We start from the raw sequence: 17,660 nt of genomic DNA, 5'->3' as shown, positions 1-17,660 counted from the left end.
CAATGTTTTTCTCGGTTTTACATGTGTTTGGTTGGTGCTGTTTAACTAAAGTTTTGACCAAGTATTTTAACGTGGATGACTGAGCCCGTTTCAAAAAAAAACGTGGATGACTGAGTAAGTAGCGGCTGCTAACGGCGGCCGGCTGCATGCAGCTGCCATGCGCACGTAATACCATCCTAGGATCAGTCAACTAGATTGAAGAAGTGCCATCCTAGGAGTAGTCAACTAGATTGAAGTAATACAATCTTAGGAGCGTGTTGCCATTATATGTCTATATACGTGCTTGTACTTCCAGCCGGTCCTAAATTCTTTGTGCGTGTACATGCGCCATTTATACTAAATCGGCTAGCTAGCTAGCATATATAACCTGCTGCTTATGAGTGTTCTCCAAAAGGATCAATCAATCTAATCCATGCGCTACTCGCCGGAAATACATAGGCAGCCAAGAGAAATAGCTTGCTGCGAACGAGTGTTCTCCCTGGTGGTGAGCTTGATTCAGTCAGGGCACTGGCACTGCAGAGAAGAGATGGAGACTCGCACGCGATGCTGGCTGGAAGATAGACTAATCAAACTGAATTGGCTATAACCAGGAGATATAATATGGGCGTTTATCATATAAGAGAAAGAGGGAAAATAGAATGAGATCGCTTTGAATATTCTTATCTCGACGTAAACAGCAACGTCAAGTGCGATCTCCCAAAAAATTTATCTCCGCCTTGTTTTAAAAAAAGAGGTCGGGACCTCTTTTCCGAATACTGCAAAAAGACCATGGTTTCTAGCATACTGTGGTTTACAAAACTTTGATTTTTTCTGAAGCCAAACGCAGCAAAGTATTCAAAACCATGGTATTTTTCAGGAACCACGGTATTCTTAGAAAACTTTAAAAAAACTTTGCTGCCAAACGCAGCCTTAAAAAGCGGAGGGGAGGGGAGAAGGGGGGAGAAATCAGAAGCGATCAGAGGAGAGTGGGAAGGAGGGAGGGAGGGAGGCCAGCGAGCGAGGAGAGAGGGAGAGAGCAGAGTTTAATTTGGAATCATTTAACAAGTGAGGCCAGCGAGCGGAGGGTAGGGAGGAGAGAAGGAGGGAGATTTGCTTCGTGCACCCAATCTCCCTCAACCTCTACCTCTCCCTCTCCCCGGAGATTCTTCTCTCTCTCATCCGATGGACCAGCTGGTGAATTTCATCATCCGCCCGCCCAGGTGAGCTCCCCTGTTCCGTTCCTTCAGCCACCCCACCCCGCCCCACCGTCTCGATTCGGTAGGCGTAGGTTTGGATCTGAGCCGCGCGGGCTTGAGGTGCGGCGGTTCGGCTCGCTGGACTTGCGCGGCCGATTGTGCTCGCCTCCCATACGATTTGCTGTCGTCGAATTGGGGTAGGGTGATTGCTTCACGCGGTCCCGTAATTCCGGTAGATTCGTCATTGGCTTTTGGATTATGCTAGTGATATAGATGGCACTAGCAGTTCGGTTCGTCAGATTGATGGTGATTAATTTAGGTTACATACAAATGAACTTGAGTGGCTGCCTGCCTGCAAATGTTGTGGTGTTGTGCTCACGAAATTGTTACTGTGGCATTTGAACTCTATCCTATGCTTTTTTAAGTAGTGCTTCCATTCCACTTCAGCAAGCTACTCTTCTATTCTCCTAAATACTTCCTAGATTTCCTATTACCTAGAGTTAGACAAGTCTGATGTGGGGCTACAGTAGATATTCATTAGACGAACATGAGTAGCTATGCTTCTTTAGGTAACTCCCTAACTTGATGGTCATACTCTGTTAACCTATTTGATACATTCTTGCGTTGCAGAGCTGACTACAGTCCAGACGATGATCTACTGGAGCAGGAGTTTATGCTCAAGGGAAGATGGTTTCAGAGGAAGGACCTGGAGGTTATATATGTTTTATATTTCCGTGTTACGGTGATAACAGATTAACAGCAACATCAGAAACCTATTTCCTTTGTTCTATTATATTGCTTTTGTATGCGCTATACACATTAGAAAAAAACCTCCATCTTCATTGCCAGAAAAACTCAATACAATCTGTTGGCCTCGTTGTCTGCTAAAAAATCATGAATGGAAACTTGGATTCCATTATCAATGGCATAAAGATATAAATAGCATGGTCGTTCTTTAAGACTGTGTTTAATTTGGAATCATTTAACAAGTGAGGCAGGTTCAGTTTTGAACAATGCAAGTAGGATGCAAGGGATAAACAGGAAATCTGCTAGGCTGATGCCAGATCTGGGCCACTAGATGTGGGTCATTATGGGTAGCCAATGCGTAACAAGTTTATGGGTGATCTAGGATATATATAATTACATGTAGTTTTCCATTTGAATTTTTTGGTCATATGGTAATAAAGACCAAGAAGGGGAGCCTTGGTGCAGCGGTAAAGCTGTTGCTTTGTTACCATGAGGTCACGGGTTTGAGTCCTGGAAACAGCCTCTTGCTGAAATGTATGGAAAGGCTGCATACAGGAGACCTCAAGTGGTCGGACCCATCCCTGAACCCTGTGCAAGCGGGAGCTACATGCACCGGGCTGCCCTTCTGTGCTATTTTGAATTTTTCAGTTTCAATAAAGAAATTCTTTGTAAAATCCGTAATTTGGCTACCATTTTTCTCTAATTGGCCTATGTGCTTAGATTCTGTGATGTATAAGAAATGTACATGAAATTATAGTATCTATTACAGGTGTGAATTATATCTTATGACATCTTTCCCATCTTTATGCATTTGTATTGCTGTCTTGTTTGTTGCATTTGTTTTTTCCTGGTGTACTGTAATAATAGCCACACTGAAATTGGCTTGCTAGCTTTTTTGTCATTTATCAGATGACATAGATTACACATAATGAACATTGGCTTTCGGCTTGTGCAGGTAAATTTTGCTTTCTTATGTGGCTTGCCATGGTATATATTTGATATGCAGTCTCTTTTTTTCAGGTAGTAAATAGCCAGGGCAAGAAGTTGCAGTGTAGCCACTACATACCTGCTGTGATTCCTGAAGGAACAGCACTTCCTTGTGTTATATACTGTCATGGAAACAGGTAGAGACCTAGAGTATATGTACACATTATCCTTTTGCTTAATAGGCTTGTTTTTCAGTTTTGGCAAAATGCCTTTCCACCTATTACTGATAAAGCACAATTCTAGTCCTTCACAAATATTTGCTAAGATAGTCTATTCTATTTTTTGCAAGGATTAATTGAACTGCGTTATTTATTTTCCAGTGGATGCAGAGCTGATGCTAGTGAAGCCGCCATTATTCTTCTACCATCAAATATTACAGTCTTTACACTGGACTTTTCAGGGTCTGGTCTCTCTGAAGGAGAGCATGTCACCTTGGGCTGGAATGAAGTGAGTTTGCCTTACGCAGATAGAAGATTAAAAAATGACACATGGTTCTGGAACCTTCTGTCTGCTTTATATGTTGTACATGCACAATTAGTTCAGATGCTATTAGGTAAATTGAGAAACAAATAACACATAATAATCTGGTATGCATTTTATGTCTTTGTACAGAAATAGACAATCTTAAAATCTGTCATAACAGTGAAATGGATGGTTAGTGAAATCTAAAACTTTGTGCAGAGGATTAATTGGCAGTATATCGTTTATGGGAAGACAGTTTTTTTCCTTCATATTTGACTGAATTGTAAATGTTACTTTACGCCAGTTGAACCACCTATTCCTTCATCTCATTTTCTGCTCTGGGCCATCGACGCGTCAGTTTTTCCTGAGGCACTTAATTAAATCGTTTTCATTGCTTTCGAAGACAGAATGCTGATATCGCTTTCTTTTATACAGAAAGAAGATCTGAAAGCTGTTGTTAATTATTTGCGGACAGATAGGAACATATCTTGCATTGCTCTGTGGGGTCGCTCAATGGGTGCGGTCACAAGGTGTGTTCAGTATGTTGAAATGAACTTTCATTTTCTCCCGTAGTGGTCAGAAATTAGTTAATCACGATTCCCTGTTGTTCAGCTTAGTTTGCTTGTATGCTCTATGATATTCCTCTGTAATATTCGGCCTCATGTGCTTGTAGGCTTTAAAATACCCATGTGTAATATTGTTGCTTGTATTTGTGTTCTTGTGTGTTTGTGTGGATAGGAACATGTACATACTTAAACACTCTAAATTTTACCTTACTCAGAATGTTTTGACTTTTCTTTCAGTCTAATGTATGGAGCGGAGGATCCATCAATTGCTGGAATGGTTCTTGATAGTCCATTCTCAAACCTTGTTGACTTGATGATGGAACTAGTTGATACCTACAAATACCCCTTGCCAAAATTCACGGTAAGCATAATTTGATGATGAGGATTCATCGATTATCAATTGTTACTAGCAATGTGTATGTGCGGCTGTTGGCCCAGGGAATAGTGGAGTTGATGAGCTTGCGCTTTAGCATGTTGTTTTTGCAAATTTGTTCTCCTACATAACCCACCTTATAGCACCATTTCTATAATTGAACATGGCTACTCAAAGAGCCTAATGGAGCCATTCCTGATCTTTTTTATCCAAAAGACTACTTTGTCTGTTGTTTATCAATACAGTTAGTTCCAGTGATGAATGAGCATGAGTCACTTAAAATTTAATTCAAATTATGCATGAGTTCCTGTGCGCTTGTGACTGCCAAGTTACTGAGTTTGTGACCACTGATTTTTGTAATTATAATTCCACATTTGTTGCTTCACTTCTGTTAATTTTATTTGTTCTAGATATGCTCCCACAACTTTGATGCATATTTGCAGATGGTATATCCCATCTTATATATTATGGAGCTTCTGTTTGTTTTGTTTAGGTAAAACTTGCAATACAGCACATGCGGAAGATTGTCAAGAAAAAAGCCGGCTTTGACATCATGGATCTTGATACCATTCAGGTTTATTATCGTCCTGTCTTAAGTTACTGGGGATACTGATATTGTTTGTTCTTATACACATGATGTTATTTGCTATTAGCTGCTTGGAGATTTCACAAGCTTTTTCTTTGTTTTGCTCTTGTAAATAATAGTACAGCTCAGACAGCTAGATTGGTTTTAACACAGTTTGGTCTTATCGACGAGCACAAAGCCGAATAGGAAACTGGGGAAATTATGCGAACCATTTCCCTTTAGGAAGTAGATGACGGCATAGTTGCCGGATTTGGTGGGACTGGCTTCGAATCCTGATCTAGATCGATCGACCTAGATTAGGGTTCGAGATTATTGGTTTTGAACAGAATTCGTTGCCAGAGTTGCGCTCCTAAGCGAACCAGAAAAATGAAATCACAGGGTGAGCGCCATGGGGAGGCTGGCTGGGAGGGAGAAGGTAGTTGGAGAAAAGATAGATGAAAGATGATGACCATCGTGCCTGGGCTCTATTGTCGGTCGTCCATCGCTGTTGCAGCTCTTGGCCACTATACAATATTTTTCTTTGCCTGCTGGTTGCTGGTGAAAGAAGTAGAGATGTGTAGCAGCTTAAGGACATGGAGAAGCGGAATAGCTTGGCTATAAGATGTGCCGAAGCAGGAGCAAGAACGCAAGCAGCAGAGGAATAGAAACGGCGTGAGCAGAGCAAGAATTACAGAAGCAATAGAAGCGCTGGGGTGGAGCTTTTTTTCCAGAAGAGGAAGTGGAGCTAGGTCACGTGAAGGTTACTAGGCCATAGCTGGGCCTTGTACACCAACAGGCAGGGTGTTCTTATTCAAGTATGAGTATTTTTTTCATCTACGGCATGAGCAGAGCAAGAATTGCAGAAGCAATAGAAGCACTGGGGTGGAGCTTTTTTTTAATTCCAGAAGAGGAAGTGGAGCTAGGTCACGTGAAGGTTACTGGGCCATAACTGGGCCTCATACACCAGCAGCCAGGGTGTTTTTATTCAAGTATGAGTATTTTTTTCATCTACTAGATCGTTTTTTTGGAAAACGAATCAGAGCTAGCAAATAGAAGTCAACTGATTCATGAATTGGTTTCCGAATTCGCAAATCAGGGATGTATACCCCCCATCGAACTCGATTATATTAGAAAGTACCGAACCACGAATCTGGTAACTGAGGATGATGGTTCCTACTCCAATTGCCAACTGCATAGTGCAAACTTATTGAATGTGATTCTGTACAGTTCGGTCTTATCGACGAACACAAAGCATAATCGGAAACTGGGAGAGCTATGCGAACTATACTAGGAGATATCCTTTAAAAACTTCAATATATTCTGTTTTGACAGCATATAGAATTATGGATACATGTTTAGTATCTGACCGTAAACCCTTCAGGTAGCAAAGCGATGTTTTGTTCCTGCTTTGTTTGGACATGCAACCGAGGATGATTTTATACTCCCGCATCATTCAGACAAAATTTGTGAAGCATATGTTGTAAGTTTCTACCTCCCCATTCAGCATGAAACATAAATTACTTATTGTCTGTCAAGATAGTAACATATGGTATGGTTTGTCCTAATGTGTCTGCAGGGAGACAAAAACATTATAAAATTTGATGGGGACCACAATTCACCCCGACCACAATTTTACTTTGACTCGATCACAATATTTTTTCATAATGTGCTGAACCCACCTGATGTCCCTGACGATCATTATTTCCTGACACCACATGGCAGCCTTGGTCAGGTACTACAGAATACAGAGTGGTATTCCTCAAGTCTTGAAATGTGTTAATTTTACTTACATAGGTTCTGTATATGTTATTTATCTCTATTGCATAGCCTAAGAGGCATATATATATATGTAGTAATTTTGAAAATATTTTTTTACTATCCAAGTTTGTAATTTACTGCATTTTCAGAAAAATTACTATATTTTATATACCGCGTTACTATATACTTCCTCCATTCCTTTATGTAAGGTGCATTATTTTTGGCACGGTGACCAAGGCACATAATTATAGACATGTTAGGACAAAATTACCCTTAGCAAATTTGTTGATTTGTGGCAAGTAAATCTGTGAGTCCAGGAAAGTAAGAGATACATGCAATCGAGAGAGAGATTTTTCCTTCTTTTGCTACAAGGAGAGATACAGACAATCAGGAAAGAGATACTTTCCTTTTTATAGAGGGCTAAAAACGAAATTATGAGGAATTAGAAAGACTGCACCTTACATTGTGGAATTTTATCAAAAAACAAATACACATTATATAAAGGAATGGAGGGAGTATATAGTAACACTAAACTAAGCGTGAGTGTAGAATAGCTTATTCTACACCCCAGTAACGATACATACAAAATATAGTAACATAGTATAAAAAAATAGTAATTTTTGTCAAATAGTAGTAAATTACAAACTTGGGTAGTACAAAAATATTTTCCGAATTACTACGTTTTATACGTTGTTTTACTAGATTTTGTATGTAGCGTTGCTAGGGGTGTAGAATAAGCTATTCTATACACACACACACACACAAGACTTGGGGTAAGTGTTGTCGTAGCATGAAAAGTTCTCCTGTAGAGTCAATCCAAAGGGGATGACGAGAAGATTGCGCATCAGAGAAGACACCACATCAGTAGAAGATACAAGAGACATAAGAGAAGATGGGTTATCAAAATAAGATGGCACATCAAGCATTTATAAGGCGTTAAAGCGGCCTAAGGCGAGCACCACCTGCTCTGACGCCCAAAGCGAGCATATTTCTAAGGCGCTGCAGGGCGCCTTATCACGTAAGCGACGCTTAAGCGTCTAAAGCAGGATGCTTTATAAACAATGACATCAAGCGAATGAAGCATTGCGCACAAAATCATAGCCCAAGAAAACCGGAGGCAAAAGAAGCTCGATGGCAAGAGAATAAGCGTAGATCAGCAGTGCAAAAAAGAGGCCATGAAATTCCTATAGGAAACCACAAGGACCACGTAGGCCACTAAAGTTGTATAGAAAGGACAAGAACCTGAAAAATAAGGCTGACATATAAAGATTTGGTTGACTCGCATGGCATGAGAATATGGAAAAGAGAAACGGACTTGGTGGACGCAGCAGAAAATATAGAAAAATAGAAGCTAAGAATCACGCAAGAGACGAAGATGGAATAGCTACCGTGCATGCAGAAGAGGCTGCAGAGGAGACCGTGCAGGTGAGATGCCGGCGAGGAGCGGCAGAAAAGAGCAACTAGCGGACGAGCACCCAACACCAATGGAAGGTGTATGTGCGAGACATAATCGGCAAATAACACTGTTGAGAATCAGCAGACATTGTAATACTTTTTTACTATCGACCGGTGGAGCAGGCCAGCAGGAAAAGATGAGACAAATATGACACAGCAGCACGTAGCAGCAACAAGTAGAGAAGGCACTCCGGCCGGATGACGCAACCGCCTGGCCGCATTGGCTCCTCCAGCTCCCCTTCACCGTGCGGAGCAGCACGTGCGGAGCAGCGGGAGCTCCTTTGGCTCCCTTTTCAACGGCATGAGGAGCGGCGTACGGGAGCTCAACCCCCCAGCGGAGCTGCCCGCGTCGGAGGACAGACGAGCCTGCCTGCGGTCGTACTCTTTTGTCTCGCGGCGGCGAAGCGACGACGGATTTAGCTCACCGGCGGCGAGAAATGGGAGAGCGATAGGGTTTCGCCCCATATAGTTGCCGCAAACTCGTAGATATACCGCGTGCGGGGGGGGGGGGGGGGGGGGCGGCTTGCGGGCCACCGTAAAATCTTTCATGGGCCGGACGACTATACGGGCTCTGGTCTGGCCCAAAAAATGGGCCAAACCCGCATAGTCGCTGGGATTTTACAGTTTCTGTGTTTTTAAGGAGTTTCCGTGTTTTAAGGAGTCTGCTAGAGATGCTCTAAGGGAAAAGGAGGACGCAAACCCTAAAACAGCCTAGCGCTGGTATATATTGCGGACTCGGGGGCGGTTTACGGGCCAGGCCGTTTTTACCGGACTTGTTCAGGCCGGGTTTTTGGAGCGTCCTGTAAATCTGCCGAAAAGACCTGGCTCGGCGAGCTTTTACAGGAGTTGCTAGAGTTGCTCGCCGGGCCGCGTTTTTTCGGTGGATTTACGGGACGCTCCAAAAAACCGGCCCGAACAGGTCCGGTAAAAACGGCCCGGCCTGTAATTTTTTTATGGGAGGCCTGTAAACCGCCCCTGAATCCGCAATATATACCGGCGCTAGGTCGTTTTAGGGCTTGTGTTCTCCTTTTCCCTTATCCTCCTTCGCCGCATTTCTACTTCTCCGGCGACAAATCGCCTTCCCGCCGGCATCGTTTTGCGGCGAGCGTAGCCACCGGAACCGAGCCGCGATGTAGTGCGCGGGTGGCGGGAGGGGTGGCCGAGGGGGGCTCGGCAGTGAGCCGCCTCACAAGCACCGCAACGACACAGAGGCCGGGAGCTCCTCCCTTCGCCCGCCGGTGGAGTGGTGCAGGGAAAATGCGCGGCGTCGCGTCCGAGCGGAGCACAGGCGTGGACCAAATTTGACAGGGTCGACCACATCTTATCCCCCGAGCTCAAGCGTCTCCGGGCGGCGGAGGTTGCTTGGTTCGAGGCAAAGGAGGAGTCTGCCGCTGGAGACGAAGCTGCAGCGGCGCGGGTGCCGGCGTTGAAGGAGGAGTATGACCTCGCCTTCGTGTTCTCCAACTCCCTCATGGAGCACCACTTCGGTGTCGGCAAGTCCGGTGATGGTGATGACGGGTAGATCTAGTTTAATTTCTGTTTTATACCCGTATGAACTATGTTTTAAGTATAAACTACGGTGTTGTTTAAGTATGAACTCCAGTGATGTTTTAGTATCCTACTGTGACCGGATCTAGGAGCTCATTAACTCTTGTCAGCACCCTGTTACCCACAGTGTGATTATTTTCCTTGAAGAACTATTTGGGACCCAGCAATCTTCCCAAATATTAATTTTCATGCTATTGCCAACTCTCCAAATACACCCTTTTTTGAATGTCTGAATTCCTGCCCAGATGCTCTGCAAGACATAAGATGATCCTTTCTTGAGCTGACAGTTAAGATATCTCCAGAAGGGTAATATTTAGACCTCAAAACCCTAGCACATAGGAATTCATAATTATCAATCAGCCTCCAACACTGCTTTGCAAGCATAGATGCAAATTATCTCTATTGCATAGCGCAAGGGTCATATATATATACTCCATCTGTTCCATATTAAGTGTTGTGATTCAGTACAACTTTCAACTTTGTATTAAATCATTGTACTAAATCAGCGACACTTAATATGGAACGGAGGGAGTATTATACAAGACTTGGGGTATAAGGAAAGAGACATATCCTAATAAGGACTCCTATACCAATACTAATACTAAACAGTTAACACTGTACAGGGTCACTGGGATACAGAACATGATATAGAGTATAGAGTGGGTTCCAACAATCTTCCCAAATATTAATTTTCATGCCATTGCCAACTCTCCAAATACACCCTTTTCTGAATGTTTGAATTCCTGCCCAGATGCTCTGCCAGACATAAGATGATCCTTTCTTGAGCTGACAGTTTAAGATATCTCCAGAGGGTAATATTTAGACCTCAAAACCCTAGCACATAGGGATTCATAATTATCAATCAGCCTCTAACACTGCTTTGCAAGCATAGATGCAACCAATCTCTATTGCATAGCACAAGGGTCATATATATATACTCCCTCCGTTCCATATTAAGTGTCGCTGATTTAGTACAACTTTGTATTAAATCAGCGACACTTAATATGGAACGGAGGGGGTATTATACAAAGACTTGGGGTACAAGGAAAGAGACATAGCCTAATAAGGACTCCTATACCAATTCTAATACTCCTAACACTGTACAGGGTCACTGGGATACAGAACATGATATAGAGTATAGAATTGCTCAATCACCAACAGGTATGATTTGCAAACCTTGACACACACTTATAATTGGCGCATCATTCATGGTACGTAACATCTGTGATATTTTTGCTCTGGGGCAGCCCCTTCAACTACGACAGAAGATGCCATTGCACAGTTGCGTTCTAGAAGGCTCATGAGCAGAATGGAGGTGGGTGTTTCAGTTGGTTGACATTCTGAACAATTCTGCAATTCTGCTGTGTCATTGTTATTGGTGTTCTAATTTATTGGTTCTCGTTCTTGCTCTTATTATCCTCTGATGGAAGCATAATAGCAATAATAAAGTTATCTTAGTAGCAACCCAATTGTCGTGAAACATTTTACAGTGCTCGAACCAGCAGGGAGCAGCAAACTCAGCTTTGTTTTCTTTTGATCATTTGCAGGTCCCATCTGGAACCGCCACAGAAGGCAGGGCCGACAGAACTGAGGTGTTATTTTATGCTATTTCCACCTCTTAGGATTAGATTTTACGTCTTCCGTAACACCAAATTCTTTTACCTTATTGGCTGATTTCCCCCGACCTCCAAAAAGCTTGGCATAGAATGACTTAAAGTTAACATTGTTACAATGCCTATATAGGTTTTATTATAGAAATATTTGGTCTATTTGATTGGTCATGTTTAGAGTACCTTGCACCTGTGAGGATTTGTTCCAAATACATCACCTACAAAATCCCAAATTGTTTGTAATTTTCTCCCTCACTCTCTGCTCTATGTGTTGTTTTTGTGTTGACTGGCTCTTTGATACAGTTGCAGCGATTCTTGCACTTGATCTTAAGACGTTTTGCGGTATGAAATTTGAATCTAATAATGGGTGTTAGGCAACCTTGATATGTAATTTAAATTATAATATATGATTTTAGTATCTTTTTGTTTAGAATCGTTAGTGTATTTATAATTGATTTCAGAGCCTGTTGGGCACTTAAGAGAATGAGCATAGCAAATACTTCTGGTTAAGTGAAAATGTGTGAGGGTTAGCAATACACTAATCCGTGGTGGTACTTGAATATTTTCTTGATGTGTTGCATGATGGTTTTTTGCACTTTAATCATTGGTACAATGTGTGTTCATGAACAATTGGTGGCTGTAACATGAACTCAAAAGTCTCATGTTGCAAGTAGATTAGCCTGACAAAATAGGCCTCTTTCGATGGTATATAACACTGTTGAGTTTTGGAGGGAATGCTTTGGTTTGTATGTGTGAAATGTTGATCTTTTACCAACCTTGCAGAAGATTACACTCATCAAGCATCACCACTCAGATTTACTTCTACTCGCTGTTTGAACAGGTATTGGATAGTGGCCCCTTCTCATCTAGTGCATCTACTGCGACTCCTCCGAATGGCCGTAATGGAAGGATGCTCACTCCAACCTCTGATGATGGCGAGTATGTGGAGTATTCATTTGATAGCGTATCAGATATGCCTTACACTGAGGAAGATGAAGATAGAGTAAGTTATACCGTAACACTCTATGGGGTTGTCGCTATGCTTTCATATCTGAGGAGTTTGTAGTTTCTTAATGCCTCTATAGAGTTCAACACACAAAAGCATTCCAAAACGTGTAATAGGGGTGGTGAAAAAAAGGGAGGATCTAGAACTATGTTCCTGGGTCTCAGCTAGAGTGCAGAGTAGTCAAGTTGGAGTAGAAGCTGGTGTTGGGAGATATGAAGGTTATGCCTGATATGGATGATTGATTTGTAAAAAGCTTGTTTTTTCTGTATCTGAAGCTACTGTTGATACTCACTCCCTAATCACTATTTAAACTATGAAAATAAATGTCTCAACAAGGATTTTTGGTGTAAATTGATTTTTGAAATGAGCATGTCAACTAAGTATGAGCAATATGTGGTGATGCATAAAGTGCCCTTGTTCTGTTTCTATGTTAATGGATGTTCTAGGAATTATCATGGTGTAGGCTGATCTGTCCTGAATGCGTATATACTACTCCCTCCGTTTGGAATTACTCGTCCAAGAAATGAATGTATCTAGATGTTTTCTAGTTGTAGATACATCCATTTTTGTGACAAGTAATTCCGAACGGAGGGAGTACTTCCTAGCCTACCTTTCCACGTTTCTAACCGTACCAGTGGTTAATCTCTATTCTGCTGTGTCTAAACGCAGATGCTGATGCAAGCAATTCTCGAGTCCCTGAAGGATTTAGACAAGTCAAATACAAAGAACACTCAATCAGCTGTATCTGATGTTGCTTCCAAAGAAAATAGTGTAGCACCTGATGTAGTGGCATTGGAGACAGATGCATCCTCCATCTCTGTGCGTGGTGCTGATGCTCCTGGTAAGGATGTAGCAGCCTGTAACAGTGTAACAAAGACGTCTAGTGTGCAAAGTGCAGATCGCTGCACTGTAAATGATGCTGTTTCTGCTAATGTTTCTGGCGCATCAGAATCCAACGGCTCAACTCAGGTCATCAATGGAAAATCTGGCTCGGCAGAATCCCAGAAACCCATCCAGAACCCCAATGGAGAGGATGGCACAAGAGCAACACTTGTAGTCCAGAAGAGCCGGACTGGCAGCCTGATTGATGGATTGACACAAAAATGGGGTTCCTTCTTCAAGAACAATGACTGAGGCAAGCGAGGTATACAGTGACATGCCGTTGACGATACACGTTTGCGTGTTAATATAGCCCATAGGTTGCCGCTGGCTTGATTGGTTAGCCTGTAAAATGGAAAAAGTAAAGGCAATATTGTATGACCCGTTTTAGTGTGTTGGTGGTGTATATATAGAACTAGAAAAAGGTAGGATTCCATTGATTGTATATCATGTCTCAACACTTAGCGTTGTGAATTGGTAGGTGCGTGTTTGCTGGGAAAATAAAAATATGCTGTTAATGTAATGCAGGAAAATCACGTTATTTGTTATTTGTTGCATTTGTGAAAAAGGAATACACCCAACTCATAGCTCTGGCTTTAACACATACTCCCTCCGTTCAGAATTACTTGTCTCGGAAATGGATGTATCTAGAACTGAAATACGTCTAGAGACATCCACTTCTACGACAAGTAATTCCGAACGGAGGGAGTACCTCTTTCTTTTGTGCACCGAGGGTCTTACTTCCCTTGTAATGACATGCAGAATGGAGTGGCGAATTTAAAGGAGTATGAATTGGTAGGTGCATGTTTGCTGGGAAAAAAAATATGCTGTTACTGTAATGCAGGAAAATCACGTTATTTGGTATTTGTTGCATTTGTGAAAAAGGAATACACCCAACTCATAGCTCCGGCTTTAACACATACCTCTTTCTTTTGTGCACCGAGGGTCTTACTTCCCTTGTAATGACATGCAGAGTGGAGTGGCGAACTTAAAGGAGTACAAGTTGAACTTAATAAAAGGAGTAAAGTTTGTCAATGGTTTGTAAGGATGGTCATGGTGGGGAGTAACTTATACTAGTGTCATGCATATGACACTAGTCTAAGTTACTATCTCTATAGTGCAAAATAACATACTAGTAGTATCATAAATGGATTCATTTATTAGCTCATAGACTCATTTTGCCTCGGAAAACGCTATGTTATAGTTATCACAAGCATCTCTTTTCTTATTAAATACTCGCCACATAAGCAAAATTATTTTGGGATATGTTAAGTTACTACCTAAGTTACCCCTACTATGACTAGCCTAAAAAAGAAGAAGCAATATTTAATCTCCTATTAGCTAATGATTCCTTGATCTTTAATGCAAGCTATGATGCTAATTGCTTGGGACAGATTGTTGCTGCCGACAGAAGTGATAATTTTCAATTCTTGGTTGATAGTGTTAAAGAGACTGCTTGGTTGAAAAGAAAAAAAAAAATTATCCACGGGTGGTAAGAAAAGCTTCTGAGAGCGATTGCGCAGGGGGTACAATCATATGCGATAAAACAAATCTACAAATGGATCACTGAAAATATGTTGGTGGGGCGATGATGCAGATCAAAGACAGTGCATTCTGAAGAAATTAGGAGGAAAGGGTTTCAAGGATATCCACTGCTTTAATCTATCCTTATTAGCAAAGCAATCATGGTGATAATATAGAACCCTGATTCTCTTTTGTGCTACTGTGTTGCGTGCAAGGTATTTGTCCTCAGGAGATCGTTGAACACGAAGTTGAAAAAAGGGAGCTTATTTACATGACAAAGTATGTGGCCTGGATTAATACATTAAAACGTTAGAGTATCTAGACACATCTCTTGTATTTGTAGCATATGATTTGTAATCATTGCATGCCTTGTCTCTAGGACATGCCTTATCTCTAGGAAATGTTTCTTGCCCTTAAAGCCATGTACTTTATATAAACCGCTTGAGAGGCTCAATACAACACACAACGCATTACGCCAATCCTTCTCTCTCACTATCGTTTTACATGGTATCAAACTAATCCCGACCCAAACCCTAGCCGCCGCCGCTTCTGCACCGTGCCGCCCCCGGGGCGATTGATCTCTATGATCGCCGCCGGGGCCGCGGAACCCGTAGCAGGGTTTGTTCGCCGATATGTGATCGGCTGCCCTGGTGAGTTTTTCGATTCTAGATCAGATTTCTCTCTGTCGGTCACTTGGCCGGTCTAGATCGACCAGTTCATCATCAACCGCGCGACAAGGCTGGACGCGCCGCACAAGGGACGCGCCGCACAAGGGACTCCTTCATGCGTCATTGTCAGCCGCTCTCGTCCGCATGGTCTCCATCGTCGACCCGTCTTCATTGTCACCACCCGACATCACCGACAACGTCGCCATGTACTCCGATCTACGCGTCATCCACGCAATGGCGCGTACAACACCGCCGTCAGTCTGACCAGCCGACCCCGTGCACGTCTTCGCCAAGCACGTCCTCGAGCATGTGCCTACCACGGATGGAGCCACGAGTTTCCACTGCATCGTCCCTTTGGACCACAGTGTCATCACTCGAGGTCCTCCCTACGGTGGCGCTGACCCGCGTGCCGCTCCCGCCATCGCCCCTTTGGGCCATTACGCCGCGACACCCGGTCCATGCCGCTGCCTCGAGATTCTCCCCACAGTTGCATCGACCCGCGCACAGTCGCTATGTCGCCCCTTCGGGCCGTAGCACCACGACATGCGGTCCATGCCACCACCCCGAGGTCTTCGCCGCCGTCGCCTCGACACGCGCGCTGCTGCTGCGTCGCCCCTTCGCGCCGTGGCGCTGCTGCATGCGGTCATCTTCATCGTGTCCGTGCAACCGACGTCCCCGGCTCTCATGCACCGCCTTCCACGACACGTGATCGCCACCGTCCGCGCACGTGTTTGGCAACTTCAAGCACCACCGCCGCACTTATACTGGCAACCTGCATGGCAGCTCCTCCACGTTGCATGTCCTGCGGATGTCTTCATTCACCACGACTTTGTCGCCAACGCCATCTTGTCCCCGACTACTTCGTCTACTCCGAGAACCGTGAACTACACCATCACTTCTCTCTCTTAGCCGCTCTGTGCCTCGCAACTGTCACAAAGGCCTCCTCTGCTAGCCCCTACGACAATGGCGCACATGTCATGATGGCCCCTACATTCGCATGCCCGGTACTGGCAACATCGGTACGTGCCTTCTTCCTCGACACGTTCCCGAGTCTGGAAAGGTCGGATTGTCGCCTCGTCTTCATCAGCATCAGAAACTTCTTCATTGGCAGCGACACCCTCCTCTATGAATACCTCGACCATGTCACCGCTGAGTTCTTCTTTGCGCACTCGGTTCTGGCAAAACCAGAGTATGCCTTCGTCCCCGACATGCGACTAGTTCTGGCAAAACTATGGCCGCACCTCGTCCTCGACGGCTCAGACTGTGTCTCCTTCGACATTGGCTTCCTTGATGACTGCCTCGACGCGTCTCCGTTACTCTCTTCACGCACTATGCGCATGCAGCTTCATGTGCGGGTACCTCGACATCGACACCCGACCACGACAACCCCTCGCACGGCTACCTGGACCACAACTCCGCCACCCATGCTCTCGACTTCCTTGAATTCGACACCAAGGGCTATCACCTCGCTTGAGCAACTCGGCGGCTTCCTCTATAGTCAACATGTCCGTGATGCGACACCGTCCATAGCGCTCCCACTACGACTGCGGGGGGATGTCAGCTCGTCGGCTTCTACGCCGATTTCTCTCCAGTTTGACCGTCCGTGACGCTGCTGCTGTGTGCGATGCTACCGGTACGACTGTGGTTAGATGTTAGAGTATCTAGGCATATATCTTGTATTTGGTAGATATGATTTGAAATCATCTCCTGCCTTATCTCTAGGAGAGACTTCTTGCTCTGCAAGCCATGTACTCTATATAAACCGCCTGAGAGGCTCAATACAACACACACCACATTACGCCAATTATCTCTCCTCTCTATTCCTCTTACATAAAACATGGTCATATATGGCATGTGGGAGATGGAGCTAAGGTTGATATCTGAAAAGACGGATGGATCCCAAATAGTGCATCAAGTAAAGTAACAACTAGAAGGAGCCAAAACATTCTTAGTAGGGTGAGCGACCTTATTGATCACAACACAGATCACTGGGATGTGGACCTAGTGAAGGTGACTTTTTGGCAAGTATATGTTCAAAGAATTCTTGCTATCCCTTTTATCATCTTTTGGCATGCAAGATTTTGTTGCTTGGAACCTGACTCATACGAGCACGTTCTCTCTGCATTCATCACATTATGTAGAATGAGAGGGCCAATATGGCCAAAGGTTAAACATAGGTGATCAAGAAATCGGTATATAACCTCATCCAATTTGGGATAAAATATGGGGACTCAAAGTGTTAGTGAAGGTTATATTTTGGAGAGTTATGCATAATACTATTCCTTGTTGGGTTACCCTGGCGAACCGCCATATCAAAGTGAGAGGGAAATGCCTATT

At 43.6% G+C, this 17,660-nt stretch overlaps 1 protein-coding gene across 1 annotated transcript; it reads left to right on the top strand.

Moving 5' to 3' along the window:
* Positions 1-907: 907 nt before the first annotated feature.
* On the top strand, positions 908-13,712 carry LOC123097438 (uncharacterized). The gene is made up of 14 exons (XM_044519171.1): positions 908-1,199; positions 1,806-1,887; positions 2,943-3,046; positions 3,230-3,356; positions 3,807-3,901; positions 4,175-4,298; positions 4,804-4,884; positions 6,257-6,355; positions 6,452-6,607; positions 10,743-10,797; positions 10,884-10,951; positions 11,184-11,228; positions 12,088-12,249; positions 12,922-13,712. The coding sequence occupies exons 1-14, from the start codon at positions 1,162-1,164 to the stop codon at positions 13,384-13,386; spliced, it is 1,701 nt and encodes a 566-aa protein (XP_044375106.1). The 5' UTR covers positions 908-1,161; the 3' UTR covers positions 13,387-13,712.
* Positions 13,713-17,660: the final 3,948 nt, after the last annotated feature.

The sequence above is a fragment of the Triticum aestivum genome, chromosome 4D (assembly GCF_018294505.1).
Source record: "Triticum aestivum cultivar Chinese Spring chromosome 4D, IWGSC CS RefSeq v2.1, whole genome shotgun sequence".
In the NCBI taxonomy this organism is placed as follows: domain Eukaryota; kingdom Viridiplantae; phylum Streptophyta; class Magnoliopsida; order Poales; family Poaceae; genus Triticum; species Triticum aestivum.
The sequence above is the reverse complement of the archived record's forward strand: the minus strand, read 5'-3'. Positions and strand labels throughout refer to the sequence as shown.